The 17,398-nt window shown below is 40.8% G+C and overlaps 1 protein-coding gene across 2 annotated transcripts in view; it reads left to right on the forward strand.

The window, feature by feature from the left end:
- Positions 1-11,519: 11,519 nt before the first annotated feature.
- Positions 11,520-17,398, forward strand: part of KCTD16 (potassium channel tetramerization domain containing 16) — a 232,175-nt gene continuing 226,296 nt past the window's right edge. Inside the window, exons 1-2 of one of the 2 annotated variants that reach the window (XM_058543141.1) lie at positions 11,520-12,197; positions 12,576-13,717. In XM_058543141.1, coding sequence (XP_058399124.1) covers positions 12,886-13,717 — 832 coding nt within the window. In that variant the 5' untranslated portion in view covers positions 11,520-12,197; positions 12,576-12,885. The remainder of the gene's footprint in view (positions 12,198-12,575; positions 13,718-17,398) is intronic. The other variant, XM_058543152.1, reaches the window with a different exon arrangement.

The raw sequence follows: 17,398 nt of genomic DNA on the forward strand, positions 1-17,398 counted from the left end.
AATTATGGTAGAGATAAAGTGGATAGATTTAATTATTGGATATCAGGAGCCAATGGAAAGGGAGGAATCAAATGATGGGTTTTCACTTGGACTGTAGAGGAAAGCCAGTGATGCCATTACCTCAGAGAGAACTTGGTGGAATATAATGGATGGGAGTGGCAAACAGATATTTGGCTTTGGACTTGAGAGTGGACTTGAGATGCTGGTAGGTCCATGTGAAGATGCTTGTCAGGTATATAGAAGTTGGAAAGAGGCCAACACCAGACATTTAGATTTTGGAGTCATTTGCATAGTGATTATAGTCCACTGAGACTGAATCAGGTCAACAAGAGAGAGTATGTAGCGGGGGAAGAAGAGAACTTTAAAAATGTACAGATTTTTGCCCAAACATCCTTGTGTACAAGAAACCATGCTGGGACAAGTGACATCTAACAAATGAAGAGCAAGGGCTGGAGCTTCATGGGGCCAGGGATGGTGACATTGACAATTTGGCAAGTAGAGAGTGTGTTATCCAGACAAGATACATTAAGACACTGCCATATGGTGCTCACTGACCTGCCCAAAACATGTCTCAGTAGGAGGCTCTGCGCCCCAAAGGGGATCTGTGTGACTGCTCTGCTTCCTTCCCTTCAAACCTGTAAGGGGTCCAGAGTGCAGACTGGCTAAGGTTAATCATGTAGCTCTATCTTCTGATCTAGGGAGCTAATAATCTAAAACAGTTTGGAAAAAAGATGCATAAAAAACCTGAAACCTACATTTGTTGAGCGCTCACTATTGGAAGCGCTCAATATGCGTTCTCTTATTTAGTTCTCACGAAATCTCTATAAGGAACTACAATTAATACCTGTTTTACAGATGAAAAATTAGTGGCTAGAGAAGGAATGTAACTTTCCCAGTTGGTATTTGATGGAACTGGGATTTGACCCTGGAACTGCCCGATCCCAAAGCCCATACTTTTGACCATGATGCCCTAATGCCTCACTGTGTAGGAAATAATCATTTTTAGTACTTAAATTTTGTTGCAGTATTTCTTTGCAGGTTTCTTTCTCTTTCCATGGCAAAGTTGTGCATATTAGGTTATTAAATCAGGCAAACTTTATTTGCAGTACTAAAAGGTAACCAAAATTACTTATAAGGTTGTCCTTTTTGTACTCAACAAAAGCAACTCTTGTTCTTTTATTAGATCTTCTCTGTGTTACACAATTGCCTTAAGAACTGTTGCTTACAAAAAGTCAGCTTCCCCAAACCCTCAGGATATCCTTAATTACAGGGCTCTTATGGTATCTGAAATAGAAATAGTGTTTTGGATCCTGTTTTCCCTCCATCCCTCAGCCTTAAACTATAAGCAAACTCCATTCATTGTGGGAACCTGTTCCTGGAAATGATTACGTTAATTAAATTGGTGCTATATGTGATTATTGCAGCATGATACCTCGGGGATGTGCTACTGATGTCATACTTTGGCAGTTGCCCTTCTTTCTCTTCAACTCTCCTAAAGCTGTGATGTGCCTCTGGCAATGGACTTCTTCTCTTTATCCTTTGTATTGTCGTTGGTCAATCTTTTCAGGCTCCAGTGAAGCTTATGCTGCCCTGCAAAATGTCAAAAGATCTTTACCAGGCAACAACTGTCTGCTGATCTGGGTTTCTTAGACTATCTCCTTGGAGGCATTTGGAGCTGTTGCAGTGAAGCCTGCTTGCTGCCATCCAGTATCTTCCTTGATCTTTTGTAGAATCCTCAGCACTATCCCTTGCACACCTTTTGTCAGCCATCTTGGACCAAAGTGTTCCCTGGCACACAAGTAATGACAGAAAGAGGGACCTGGTGGGGGAAATAAATAGTTGGGAAGGGGCACTTAAATGGCTCTTGGTCTTCAGTGGCTGAAAACCAAACATAAATTAGCTGTACCGACTAGTGGTATAATGGGCTTACATTTACATACACATATAAAATATTTCTGAGATCATCAGGACTGTAATGAATCAGGCTGATTTGGGACAGTTCTAAATGAATTCTAAATAAGTGTCTCTCTGACTTCATGCCCAGTAAACGTGTAGTGATGCAAGGTGGCACTTTCTTCAGTCTATTAATAGTTTATTAATGGGCACTTTGTTCTAGGCATGATTTTCCTTAGAGTTTCAGAGAATGACTTTGTTTTGGTTAGCTCTGTGCCTCTCTCATAGAACTTTTTCTAGTTCTCTTAATAGCAATCATTGCTTTCTCCCATGTATCCAACTTGGACACAGAGTAAGTGCTTTCCTTTTGCCTAGTAAGTGAGTAAGTTTTGCCCCACTGGATTATCAGCTTGCTGAGGGTAAGTCTCGTGTCTGCATCATCATTACCACCTCTACAGGGTCTAACATGGTTCTTTGTACAAATAGATACATAAGTATTTGAGTAAATGAATGATGATAGGAGACATGGAGCAGAAGAGGGATTGTAAAGCAACTCGAAGATTCTTTTGTCGATTCCAACGGTCTTAGTTGTCATTACTAATCGGGTCTCTGGGAAAGAACTCGATGTTGACTCTGATTAGTCAGTGGCTCTGCAGGTGGACTTTTTTGGGTGGGGGGAGTGATTATTGTGAGGCATGGATGTTCTCAACGTGGATTCCATCGGTCACTTTCATTGGGCAGTTTCCTTCTTTCTTTCTTTACATTTTTTAGGCATAAATTTCCTTGGGCAGAATGGCAATAAAAGGAGTGCATTTGCTTACTGTCTTTGGTGCAAATAAGAAATCCATCATTTCTCCAATGCTAGCCCATTTATCTAATTTTTCATCTTAATTTATGATTTTATTCAATATCAAATCTAGGGGTAATCTTAGCCTCTGTGTCCAGTATGATGAGACTTCAACAACATAGATGTATGTAACTACTCTCAAGATTTCATTTAAATATATGAAAAATTCCAGGGGCTAGTCAAGAGACAGCAGGTTTAATCCAGTTTCTATCAGATACATAAATGTTTTTTCTGTGTCACTCCATTTGTTCATAGGCATTCTTTTTCCTGATTAATGGCAACCAGATTTATCAGGAAGACATATGACACCGGCTCCATTGCAAACAATTGCCTGATATCCTCTGGCAGCCATTGGAACCACACATTGCAAACCAGCCTGTCATTTCAAGAGACCTTAGGGTAATTGTGTGATGTCCTTGCAGTCCAGATTATTGTCTATAAAGGTAACATGCAATTTCCTTGGCAGAAGCTGTGCAAATCTGCATTATACAGCAAAAGAGTGATGTTTCCCAACTCACGTTTGAATTGTGTGCTTTGGCCCCTAAAATCTTGTGTCCGGTATGTGTGTCTGTATAGGTCAATCATTACCCGGGCTTCCAACTCCACACCCTATTCCACATACATTTTTGGAAAGGATGCAGAGTAACTGATGCATAAAATGGCTAGATTAGAATTGCCTGGGACCCTGTCAAGGTATTTGTTTAAGTAAATCATTTTTTTTCAGCATCTAAGCACTTAAAAAAAAAAAAAACCTAGGATTTTACTGTTCTAAGGGAGAGTCTTATCCCAAAAGCAGTTTCTTATTTCTAAAAGCTTCTAAATTCTGGAACATAAACATGGAAATCTATATTACTTATCCTTTTGGATTCATGAAGGGCCAATTCTGCGATGATCACAAACTTTTATTTTTCATTTTGGACTCGTTCTCCCATTTGGAACCAACATTTCAGGAGTAAAGAAAACTAGACCTGCCACATAAGATCAGACTCTTTCTGTTTTCAGCTAAGATTTCTGGATACCATTGTCCCAACTGGTAGTTTGTTCATTATTCATTTATTTATGTATTCGTTCATTCATTCACTTGTTCATTCTAACAATCCGTGGACAAATATGTATGAAGTGCTTTCTCTGTGCTGGGCACTGAACCAGGATCGAAAGAGTGGTGACCTAAGCTAGGAATGTGTTGTTGCTCTCTGTGATACCAGATCCAAATATTGGGTACATACTAAGGATATTTAATAGAAGGAACTATATGTCTAAATAAGCTTGACGTAGTTAAAACGGGGCTTTGGGATCAGACAGGCTGGGTGTGACCTGTTGCTGGGTGTGACTTAACCTCTTGGATTCTCTTTTATTCTCCCCACAACCCCAATAGTTAGGACTGTTGTGGGAATTAAAAGAAATATGTATGTGAAAATGTCTGGCAGGTAGAGTTAGTTTTGTTAATTTTATTAATTTATTTGGCCACAGGCACAGACATGAGTATCCTGAGAAACTAGTGTCAGTGAAATTTTGAAACTGGAAACTCTGTGATATCTTACTCTTCCAAGGGTGTTTCTTTCTTTCTTTTTTTTTTTTTTTTGTGAGGAAGATCAGTCCTGAGCTAACATCCATGCTAATCCTCCTGTTTTTTTTGCTGAGGAAGACCGACTCTGAGCTAACATCTATTGCCAAAACTCCTCCTTTTTTTTTTCCCCCAAAGCCCCAGTAGATAGTTGTTTGTCATAGTTGCACATCCTTCTAGTTGCTGTATGTGGGATGCGGCCTCAACATGGCCAGAGAAGCGGTGCATTGGTGTGCACCCGGGATCCGAACCCAGGCTGCCAGTAGCAGAGCGCACGCACCTAACCGCTAAGCCATGGGGCCGGCCCCCCAAGGGTGTTTCTTACAAGAGTCTTTCTTTTTTCCATTCCAGTTTGACTCCACACTGGGTACTTGAATGACCTCTTTGCAGTGTTGAGTTAAGAAAGGCTGCTTTTGTGGTCAGTTGATTTCTCTGGGACCTCACAAATGAAAAGGTCCTTGCTAGCATGGAGAACTCAATGTTTTGAGAAATAGACTGAAATCAACTACCTTATATTCCCAACCAATAGCTCCTTCCAACAAGACCCTGTCAGCTTCTTAACATATCATTTTCGTGGGTCATTCTGAAGATACACTCTTGTTCCTGCAATTAAATTAAACAAATATTTATCGAGCTTCTTCCAGATGCCAGACCCTGTGCTACCTGCTGGGGGATACCAAGATGAGTGAAAAACAATCCCTACTTCATGGAGTTCTTGCAAATAACTCAAAAGACAAAGAAAAAATACCACTTGGTATTCAGACCATACCTGAAATTCCCAGCCTTGACTTCTCAAATCCTGTAATAAAACAGTTCAATTTTGTTCCTTGAGCTAAATCTTTCCATTTGTTATTTGGTCTTTGCCCTTCTCTCTTCCAGCTGTTCCCCATCTGCAGATGCCACTGGTAAGATTCATTTCAACCTATGAGTATGACATGTTTGGATTTAGAAGTGAAAATGCCTTCTACAAACAATCACTACACCAGTGTGTCTGTGCTGAATCACTGTAAAACAATGTGAGATATTTTGAATGAGCCAGACCGTTCATTTACTTTCCGCTATTCATCATCGTTTGAAAGGTATAGCTACTTTCTAAGGCAGGAGAATATGTTTTTAAATGAACTAATTATCTATCTCTGAGGATGAATGTACTTAGAGTTCCCAGTATCCCTTTCCTTTCTCTTAGTCCCCTCCTAGCAGGGAGAAGCAGGGAGGAAAAGGGATCAGTCACATCACCAGCATGAATGAGTAAGGTGGTACCCTTCCAACCACTCATTTACACAGACCCATGGGTTATGGGCAGAAAGTGGAGAAAGAGAGGCAGAGGAGGTGATGGAGCCAAGCATAAATATAATCACGTTGCCCATTACTTATTGAATATTTGCTATGTGCCAGGCACTTTTGGAACATTATCGCTAATCCTTACATCAATCCTGCAAAGTGGATATTTTCATTTCTAATATATACATAAGAAGAATATCCTCAGAGAGGTAAAGTGATTAGCTCAGGTAGCTGGTAGGTACTCCTTTCAAACCCTGCTCTGCCTGATTCTAAAGCCAGCTCCTTTTCATTATAACTACAATTTTCAAACTCAATTTCCTGCAAGTTGCTTCAGGGGGTTCAAGAAATTCCATTTATGCATATATAAAACTATTTAGCAAAAAATAAAAATGCACTCTAGAGACCACTGGCATATTATTGCAATTTCTGGCTGTTTTTTAAAGAAGTGTTTTTGAACTTAACACCTAAGCTTATTCTGATTTTTAAAACTGTTTGTATCCGTTGCATATGTTGGAATGAAGACAAAGACGTCATTTGAAAAATGGGTGCCCTAGGTAGGAGATAAATGTTGACAATTACTGGCCTACAAATTACACTAGTCCTTTACCAAGAGATATATTACATAACATATAGCAAACATAATAAGGACTATGGCAACATGTGTATCACAAAATATTTAACGAGCATCACACAGTGAATAATACAACATGATTAAGCAGGCTGCCAGGGGAAGGTCTGTAGGGGGACGCAAGAGTTGATCTCTTGTTTTTTTCAGCTATTCCTGAAATATTGCATGTGTATTTGCTGGAACCCATTGTTTGATAGTTGGGCAGCTATATTCTATTTTTTTCCTCACTTGCCCAACCATTTTAAGAAATAGCGTCTATATTTCTGTTGGTGAGGTTTCATGCTGATGAGGTCACAGTTTCAAAACACGTACGTGCGAGTTGGCTTTACTCAATTTCATGGCCAAATCGTGCACTCCTAACTTTGATTATTTGTTCCAGAAAAGCTTCCTTGTTTTGAAGGGAAACCTAAAAAGTGACTGCACATCAACACATACTACAGAAATGTGTGCAGAAATCCCCCCTCCCAGGCTCACAGACACATGAAAATATTAGACCCTACTAATACAGTTGATAGTGTTACCTTCATACCTGAAGAGCAGTACTTTCTTTTCAGATCAGCATAAGACTTCTAAAAAATCTCAGATCTCAAAATGACAGTTCACTTGGAAGAACTTTCTTCTGCAGGCTTCTGTTCAGAGGCACCATGGTGACATGAACAGTTTAGCTATCATTCGTATGTTATGAGAGGAGAGTTCAACAGCATTTTCAGGGAGAGACTGTGAGAGAAATGACTAGACTGAATGTCTGCTATCACCTCAGACTTTCAGTCGGATCTAAGGCTGCAGTGGGTGACCTCGAAGGGTCTCTCCTTGCAACTTTCAGATTATACAAGTCTGATCTAACTTCTTTCTTGGAAGGCTTTATGTTAACAAGAAAGATCACTGTTGGCTGCCTTCTTCCTCTGTTTCTTACATAGCAAATTACTTCCTAGTAAGTCTCTGAAGATTTGGCAGCTGTATTTTATCTTTATTTTGTCATCAGTCACAGTATCTCTACAAGGGGAGACAGCTTCATTTTATAGATACGGAAGCAGAGGCCACCTGAGCTTAAGTGGTTTGTCTGAATCATAGGTGAACTATATTGGACCAAAAGCTGGATATAGCAGTAGGCATCTTTCTGCAAATAAGAAGCAGTGCTCAAGAATCTGGAACTTTTTAATCTTTGTCTTCCATTGGTATAATTTTGAGTATGAGTGTGTGTTGTACGTGAGTGTTTGAGTTCAGAGATAGTATCGAATTCAGCTTTGTATCTAAAGTACCCAGCACTGTGCTGGGCACAACTCAGGTACTTAATAAATCCATGTGGAATGAATGAAAGGGTACTAGGAATGAACCTCGTCTGGCAGAAGACAGTGGCATTTTCGTGTTTAACCATTGTGATACTGATTATTCTCAGTTCCCCATTCTGCCACCCCATCTCCCCCACCAAAGCCTGAAATCCACCCACTAATAATAAATACATGTATAACAAGCAGTGATTTTTACCTGAAACTGCATAGTGGGAAGAGCAAAGATTTTGGAAGTAGAACTGAATTTCAGTCTTTGGGCATCTTGTGTAACTTCTTTATGCCTCAACTTGAGTCTAACAACAACAGATACAGCTGTTTCTACCATGGTCATGAATCCTACTGGTATTTATTAAGCACTCACCTAGAGCCAGGGCATGTGCCAGGGGTCTTACATGCATCACAGTATTTAATCTGCACAGCACACCTGGGAGGCAGGTTTTATTATTATCTTCATTTTACCCTGGCTCAGAAACACTGAGTCTCTTGTCAGACGTCACACAGCCAGTGAGACAGAGCTGGAAGAGGGGTAATGACTGTTGTGAGGACTTGATTCCTGGCCCTCCATCAACAGTAGCTATTAGGATGACGGCAATAATGCACCAGTCCTTTGGGTATGAAGCACTGTGAGTGTACAGCATCTTAGTATGAGTAAGCTTGTAAGATCAATTCCCTCCCCAATAACACTCAGCATAAAAGCTCTCTCTGCTCAAGCGGAGAGGAAACTTAAGGATGTGTTAGGGGGTGAGGATGTGGGAAGTGATCACATTATTCTAAAATTAAAATTGTCCTTTTGAGAATACACTCTTCAACATTCAGCTATGAGGGTGTGTGAAACTAGGGAACAGGAAACGGAAACTAAGACATATTTTATCAATTCCACAATTTACCCATGGTATGTCTTGATGTGCTATGGGCTTGAATATTACAAAGAACAGAATGGAACATTCTTCCTTGCTCTTCCCTTAAGAGAAACTGTTGCTGTATGTTCAGCCTCCCACAATGTTTCAGGGGAGAGCTGCCAGAAGAGAGTAATAACACTAGCAGCATTATCTGCTGACACGAAGGACAGGAATACACTTACAGCCTAGACTTGGCTTCTTGCCTCTTGTTCAGGCACTGAACAGCCGGGCTTACTGACAACCTCCCTGAGACACACTCGCTTACTCTAGCACTATTTAAATCTCTCTGTATGGTGTATTGCTTTGTTTCCTTCAAGCCTATTATCTCTTTTGCATCCCCAAGACAAAAGGAACAAGAAAGAGTATGGATCAGAGGATGTTAACCAGGGATCTAAGAATCCCGACATGAATAGGCTTCGGGCCAATCTGGAACCAAACCCCTGACCTCTCAAAAGGTGAGAGGAGGCCCAGACCCTCTCGATTTCTTGAGACTCCAGGTAGATTAAAACATAAATATGCCTAAAAAGGGCTAGCTAAACAGTTATTTTTAACAGTTTACTATAATAAATGAGCATTTTTAGCACAGAACAATATAAAGCAATACAACTGTGCAAAGCACAGGATAGTTACAGTGTTTACTAAAAAATACAAATTCAGAGTGTATTTCCGGCAGAGTGGTTAATTGTGGATCCCATGGCTAAGGCTGTCTGGTGAATGCTTTGTTTTTCAATCCTCAGAGTGTGTCTCTGTGAATGTCTGTGTAATCTCATTTCAAAAAGTAAGTTACAGTAAAAATATGAAGATTGCAGGGAATGTGAGTCCCCAGCCACGTGGCCTCCCTGGTTCCTCTCTTTAGTCAGCCATTCCTGAGAAGCTCTACTCTGCCCCTGACACTGAATGCAAACTTTCATGTTTGTGTGTTCATTTCCTAGATTTTATAAGATTCTCCAATCAGTCCATTCTCCGAAAAGGGTTAAGAACGATTTGTCTCAAAAATAGCCTACCCTATCAAACTCAGATCAATGAATAGAGCTCCACATTTTTGAAATTCAGAATACTCTTCTTTAAATTGTAAAATCTTTTAGCCTTGAAATTTGATGTAATATTAAAAACTCTTTAAAACAACTTGCTGGTTTTTAAAAAATGTGTAGTAATCTTGAAATTCTTCTTGTTTTCTTTATTTGCCTCCTTTCCATCCCTATTCTAGAATACATGAGGTTAAAAACAAGGCATTGATCATACTGAATAGGCAGTGGTCTAAACTTTGCCTTGCTACTCTGTAGCTCTGTGACTCTGTGGAAGCACTTTCCCTCTCTGGTCCTCAGTTTTTGTATCTCTAAGAGGAGATGGTGATTTCTATTTCTCAAGTTCCTTTTAGCTTTAAAAGACTATAAATAAGTAAGGTTTTTCTTACTCCCATTCTCCACTTCCTGCCAAACTGTCCCCAGAATATTTTAATACCCAATCTCCATAGCTATTGTTATGATGTACTGGCTTACTCTGTTAGAAATAAAACATTTACTTACTTTTAACTACAACCAAACCCAGTACTTACTAGGCATAGATTCAGACTTATTTTTTCCCTTGACCTGGTGGCAACTAAATGTTTGTTTTGTTATCATTATGAACAGTGTGTGCCCGATAATACTCAAACCACTATAAAAACTTTAAAATAAAGGAAAAATCAAACTTGTGGCTCAGGTAAATTGCCAAATACAGATCTGCACTGATAGTTTAGGGACACTAGATGGCGATATAAGTGCATCAAATAACAAACGTTTCCTTGATGGATCCAGCATTAAAATCCCAATGATTGAGGCCAGAACAGGTTAATACATTAGTTAAAGAAACAGAGTCAAATATAATCAGGTGTTGAAGTGTTAGCTAACACTCTGAATGTGTCCAGTAACCCTTTACTTATTGAAAGAAAAGATTGTCAAACTGGAAATTAATTTATCCTGCTGCTGAGTCTATGTTTAACCTAATTCTTGGGGCAAGAGTTGGCAATAAACACATATATCCCATAATATGTATCTAATTCATACTTTCCTCTCCATTTTTGGTTTTCCTTTTTTTTTTTAAATAGCAATTGTTTGGAATGGAGTGCGCCTCACATATATTATTCATGGATGAAGTACTATATTCTTATTAGGAATGTGAGTCCTAAGACACTGGGGTTTTAAAGGGGAAATGGCCGACTTACTGTAAGCTGTTAGCCGGGCCATTATTGACTGGCAGGATCAACTGGAAGCGCTCTGTTAGTGGATTATGTTGCCCTGGAAATGCCTTCCTGAAACTCTAATGATGCACTTAAGGGAGCCCTCTGGGACAGGAGTAAAATGTCTCTTAGCAGGCGTGTCTTCCACCAGAGTCCTCTTGAGATGAGTTGGGAGGGGGCAGGGGCACGTCAAAAGAGATGCTCAGTGAGGAAACAGCCCCAGAAAAAGGTTGCAGGTAATAATTTCTTACAGGTAAGCTAAGATAATGACTTACTGACATAAACTGTGCGCTTTCCGAAGGTGCCAGTGCTTCACGTATTCTTTTGAAAGAGCATCATGAATTCCTGAGAGACTGTCTTTATTTATTTATCATTTATTTATTTGTTGGCGTGGGGCCGGGGTAACAGAGGGATGGAGGAGGAGGAAAAGAAAGAGGAGAGCATTTGAAAGAATGTGGTTTAATCCTCCTTGAATAAAAAAAAGCCACTTTGTAGCTTAAATGGGGTCATTAGGGTCATTCGGTGTGCTTTTTTTTAAAACAAGCTTTAGAGGAGAAATTTGCCCTTCAGCAGAAATTCAGCGCACGTGCAAAGGGTTTGTTTGTAGATTTTTCAAATGAAAAATCACTTGTGTTTCTCTCACCGCTGGGGGAGGGGGGTTATTTCTGCGGGATGGTGGTGGCGGTGGAGGTCTAAAAGCAGGAAGAAAGGGCAAAGCAAAGGCGCTCGGATACTCCAGGCTCCCAGACAGGACAGGGAGGGAAGTGGCTGCGCAGCGCTGCGTCCCCGCCCCAACCCAGAGCGCCGGGGAGTCGCGTGCCCACGGCCGGAGCGCGGCGTCCCCGTGCAGTCTTGGCGACCTGTCACCGAGGAGGACGTGACTCGGAGCTGCCTCCGCTTTCTCCAAGCCATATTCCTTTAAGATGATGTAATAGTCATTTCCCTGGATGGTTTCTCGCCTGCACTGCTGAAACAACAGCCTCCGAACTGCACTGGGAACTGTGGAACCACCCAGCTCCGAGGAGCCGGAGCCCGAGCCCCCCGCTGGCATCTCTGCGCTGTGGCGGCCCACGGCTCCCGCCGGCTCCCACCTGGCTGGGAACATGGGAGACCGTTTGCCCTTGCCGGCAGGTGGGGTGGCTACCTGGGACCCCAGCAGGGCACATCTGTCTTTCTGCTTCTGGGCTTTCTGAAAAGCTTCTAAGTCCCGGTACCTCTTACAACTCTCTTCTGTTTTAAGAATTCTTCTAACGGTTTGATTTTTTTTCTTTTTCTGGAGAAGCTTTGGTTGAATATTTTTCTCTGCTTTGCTTCTTCAACCCAACCACCTCTCATCACGGTATAACTTTTTGTGACTTGTCTTAACTTGAGATTGGGAGTGGATATATACATACATACATACAAACATACGTTTATATAAATATTTATATATATATAACATTATTTTCTGAGAGCACATCTCTCTGGCACTTTTCATTGATACCTCTGTCCTTTACCTCTTTGGGATTTGGCTGTGGATTCTGACTGCTTTGCAAATGGGTATTTCTTCCAAGAACTGGATTTCCAGCACTCACTAAGGTAAGTTTCAAGGTTTATTGCTATTTCTGGCCAGCTGGAAAAAAAAAAAAAAAAAGCGATTCCCTTTTAGAAGTTGAAAATTGCATATTCCTTTTTAATGTAGAAATATAAATAGAAGTGTTTTTAATACTAATTTCTGGAGACAGAGTTGTATGGATAAGCATGTAGACACAAAATAGCTTGAGAGAAGCTACGATTTAGTTGAAGAAGGGCTGAAATCAGTAGGTCCAGGGCTGCTTATGTAAAATAATCTCTCCCTTCCTCCCTCCCTCCCTCCCATCTTCCCTCCCTCCGTCTCCCTCTCTCTCCTCTCTCCAGCGGTCTCTCTTTTTCTGACTCATGCTGGGTTTGAGAAAATAATTTTCTCTTTTCCTACAGACAGACCTCTGAGTAACTGGGGACTCGGCCTGCCTTGCCTCCGGAGCTTGGGGAAGAGCGGATGGAGATGAGTTGATTATATTCCATGAAGTAATAGCTCACCACCAGCCGGGGTTTAAACTACTTTTGCAGCATCACTTCACCTGTGGACTCTTCTAAATTTTGCTTTCTTGGGGAAAAAACTAGGGTAAGAGGAGGTCGTTTTTAACAAGTTAACGTCATCCTCCCTCCCTTACAAGTTGATGCAAAGGATAAGGCTGTGACTCCATTGGATTGCACCTTCAAATCAAAATAGAAGAAGAAAGGGACAATGGCTCTGAGTGGAAACTGTAGTCGTTATTATCCTCGAGAACAAGGGGCTGCAGTTCCCAACTCCTTCCCTGAGGTCGTGGAGCTGAATGTTGGGGGTCAAGTTTATTTTACTCGCCATTCTACTTTAATAAGCATCCCTCATTCCCTCCTGTGGAAAATGTTTTCCCCAAAGAGAGACACGGCTAACGATCTAGCCAAGGACTCCAAGGGAAGGTTTTTCATTGACAGAGATGGATTTTTGTTCCGTTATATTCTGGACTATCTCAGGGACAGGCAGGTGGTCCTGCCTGATCACTTTCCGGAAAGGGGAAGACTGAAACGGGAAGCGGAGTACTTCCAGCTCCCAGACTTGGTCAAACTCCTGACCCCCGATGAAATCAAGCAAAGCCCCGATGAATTCTGCCATAGTGACTTTGAAGATGCCTCCCAAGGAAGCGACACGAGAATCTGCCCCCCTTCCTCCCTGCTCCCTGCCAACCACAAGTGGGGTTTCATTACTGTGGGTTACAGGGGGTCCTGCACCCTGGGCAGAGAGGGGCAGGCAGATGCCAAGTTTCGGCGAGTTCCCCGGATTTTGGTTTGTGGAAGGATTTCCTTGGCAAAGGAGGTCTTTGGAGAAACTTTGAACGAGAGCAGAGACCCTGACCGAGCCCCAGAAAGATACACCTCCAGATTTTATCTCAAATTCAAGCATCTGGAAAGGGCTTTTGATATGTTGTCAGAGTGTGGATTCCACATGGTGGCCTGTAACTCCTCAGTGACAGCATCTTTCGTTAACCAATATACAGATGACAAGATCTGGTCAAGCTATACTGAATACGTCTTCTACCGTAAGTACAGAGGGTTCTTTTTATTTTTCATGTGTATCGATTCTCTTTACAGATATATATGGTCTTTATGTTCAGTCAATGTCTAAGGAATACTATTTTGGGATTTTTTTTAACTCTTGAGGTATAGCTAGGGTATTAGAAGCTATAATTTGGCTCTCCTGTCTTACCTAAGGCAACGTTTATTCATTTTTCCAGTGAAGTCACAGAATATTCAGAGGCCTCAAAAATCTCAAGATGCAAATGATATTGGTATAGGTAATATGTGGAATGAAAATAGACATGTATGTCTGGTTGCTGGATATTGAATTGTGAAGATAAGGTTGATGATTAGAATTTGGCTGTTGGTCCTCGGGAAGTTGGTAGACTCAGAGTGGATGAAGTGCTGCTGTCTATTCTTTTAGTTGAACTTTGGGGTCTGTCAAGCTGGTTGCTGAAGACTTGCTTTCCTTAGAGGCTTTGAAAACACAGATGGATGTTGCACCAAATGACGTCGTCTTGGCTAGATGGCAGTATAGACTGACGAAAGACCCCCTTTCTCCCTCCCAATTCTGAAATTTGCTCTTAGGGGCTTTACAGATCTGCTATTTGATTCCTTAGCATTTTGTACTCAGACTTGAGCTGCACTGCGGACTTAATTAAGCTGAACTTCATTTGAGATCCATCTAAAATGAACTAGATCCTTGAGAATTGTCAATCACACACAAACATCTTCAGACAGCGGGGGTGATAGAATTACGGACATCAAAGGAAACTAAAGGGAAAAAAGAAAGGAAGCAATTGTACTGAAGCTTTTTAAGTAAGGGTTTCTTAGAGGTCAGTCTATTTGCTTAAATGACGCCTTACGGTACAGATGGGCTTGTTTTAGGAAATGGCGTTATTCTAAATGAACTATAAGCCATTGATCTCTGAAGAGAGAGTAATGAATCAGTCTGTAGAGTTTAGTTCTTGATTTAACTGCTGATTTTCAACAGACGTGGGAGTTGGGGAAGTGAATTCCATAAGAAATATTTTTCCAGTGTTAACATTTATTTTCCTCTATTCTTATTTTAAGGCAAATCCATACATTTGGGGGGTTAAAATGTCTAAATTTCTTGGACTGATTTTTCCCAATAGTTATGTTTATTCATTTGGAGATGGTGCTGGGCACCTTGCTGAAGAGGCTGGTAGGAAGTTGAGATGTTCTGTACTGGGTTATCACATATTTGGTTTTTAGGAGTGAAGACACATGGGTTGTATAGAAACGACAGCCTGTGGAGAAAAATGAAATCAGCTATCAGTTCAGGAGCATATTGATGTGTAATAACAAGCATTATTTGGTCCAATAACCCTGTCTATGGCCTTTATCTATACTCTATATCTTCCTCTATGCTGGAGCTTAGTCGCCAGATACTGCTCTCTTCCTTCTGGTGAATTTCCCACTGGTGTAGAGATAAGACTCTAGCTTTTTAGCTTTCTATAAAGGAATCTGACATTATCTGTGATTTTGTAGAACAAATATCTTCTCCTAACTTTTTGAACTTAGAGTTCAAATCTAGGATTGTGATATTTGCCTTGTTCTCCAATTTCTAATATTTGAAAACAGCATCTTAAGAAGCTTCAGTCAAATGAATGAAAACATATCAGCCATACCCCCCCAAAAGGCCACACTAGATTTCCAATCACTTGCCCATCTAAGTGGGACCCAGAACCTGAAATGTATTTGCCTACTAGCTCAGTGACATTTCTGTATTCATCAGACTCATCTGGCTAAAACTATGTCCTCTTTTGATTGCTCTGAACAGGCTCTGTTCTCCTGATCGTATACTCACTTCCTTCTTTGTGGGATTGCTGAGAGATGGCCGAGGAGCTGTTTGCTGTCCATCGCTCCATGGACAGGCTAGCACAAACACACAGCAACTTCATATTGCACAACATATATATGGCATATGATGTACTTCCCCTTTGTACCTAACATCCAGAGCTCAGTGTTAACTCTTCCTCTATCTTAGGACCAATAAAACTGACAGCTGGCTTTCTAGGGTGCATTACAGCTTCCGTGCAGCTGCTTAGCCATAATTATTTAATTAGAAACTGCCAACTGTGCCTATATAAGCATTAATTCATCAAGCTGTTGTGCTTGGGTTAATGGGCCGAAACTATGGGAGGTGCTTTAAAGCAGGGAGTTGACTGCACGCAAAGATGCTCTTTGGTGAGCACTGGCCCTACTGAGCCTGGCCAAGCGCCAACAAGCACCAAGTGGACGCACGCATTGCAGAGGGCGTGAAGCACACGAGCCGCTGCCTGCCAGATCTGAAGGGGCAGCACGTGTCCAGGGAGTGCCCCCGCAATCCTCAAAAAAACCAACCAACCAACACACAAAAAGATGCTCTTCGCAGAGGAACTCAGAGGTTATATTTATTTAACCTAGGAGGAAGTTCAAGTTATATGTATATATTTATTTATTTAGACAAACGCCTTATATTCAAGGAATTAACTCCAAGCCATCAGACTCTTCTAATAACCCAGGGATAATGCAGAGTCACTTTGCCTGGATCCATATCACAGTGGAAAATGAACAGCGAGAAATTAATACATTGCATATCGTGGTTGCCAGTCACAGGGAGAGACTTTCCTGTATTTGCCTAATTTTCTTCCAAGTTTTCCAAGGGGAAATTAGCAGACTAAAATCTCCTTATCAGTTATTAACAGTTAGATTCTTGCCTCATTTAATCTTCATGTAGACCTGGAATTGATGGTCAACATCAGGTAGTTTTGACTGAGTGTTCAGTTAAAGTAGAACTATGAACAATTAAAGTCAACAGGTATTTGTATGTGTTTAGGAGGGCGGTAAGAAGGTGTGTTTGTCTTTGCTTATACACCAAAATACGACATGTGAGATACTATGGATTATGATTCACTTATCAGCAACCAAGAAAATGTGTGTTGTAGGAACATAGAAAAGAAATGTTTATCCTAATATTGCCATATAAAGTATTTTAGATGCAGCCTTTGTTTTAATTTAAAACAATAAGAAGGCACCTGTCCTCCTTCCCCACCCAACTAGCTAAATAATTACCTCTCTTTTCTCTTCAAGTGTTTTATAGAAGGAAATATCATAAACATCAGAGAATGCCTTCTTGATTCACCTCTAAATAAAATGGGAGCTAAGTAATTTGGAAAAGAGAAGTACTGATTTTGAACCACGTACTCAATAGCCACTCACACCATTTAGGAACAAAATCACAGGTGCATGGAAATAAATGAACCTCTTATTTAAAGCCATCTTCCAATGCCTGAGAGAGTGGGAAAATTGTTCTTGGTTGGAGAGAGTTATGCACATTTCCTTAATCCTACTCATGAGTGAGTTACTTCAGGCAAATGCCTGAAGCACTCAGAATCAAAGACATTTGCTTCTAATAAAACCGTGATGACATGACCACAAATAGGGAGTTTAATTCGTAGGATGCTTACTCTAAAAGCATACACTCTGAGTTCTATGAATTATGGATAGAGACACCAATTCATCACTTTTCCAACAAATTGCTACTTGTAGGTGCATTTTAACCTTCTCTTTACTTCATTTCCTTAAATTTAAAGGGTTGTTCCCACAAAAGTCTCTAAATTACTTTATGTACACAGTATACATCTTCAGGGTTGTAGATTGAGATGGGGTGTTGGAGAAAAGTATATCAGGAAATGATT

Source organism: Diceros bicornis, chromosome 1, assembly GCF_020826845.1.
Source record: "Diceros bicornis minor isolate mBicDic1 chromosome 1, mDicBic1.mat.cur, whole genome shotgun sequence".
In the NCBI taxonomy this organism is placed as follows: Eukaryota; Metazoa; Chordata; class Mammalia; order Perissodactyla; family Rhinocerotidae; genus Diceros; species Diceros bicornis.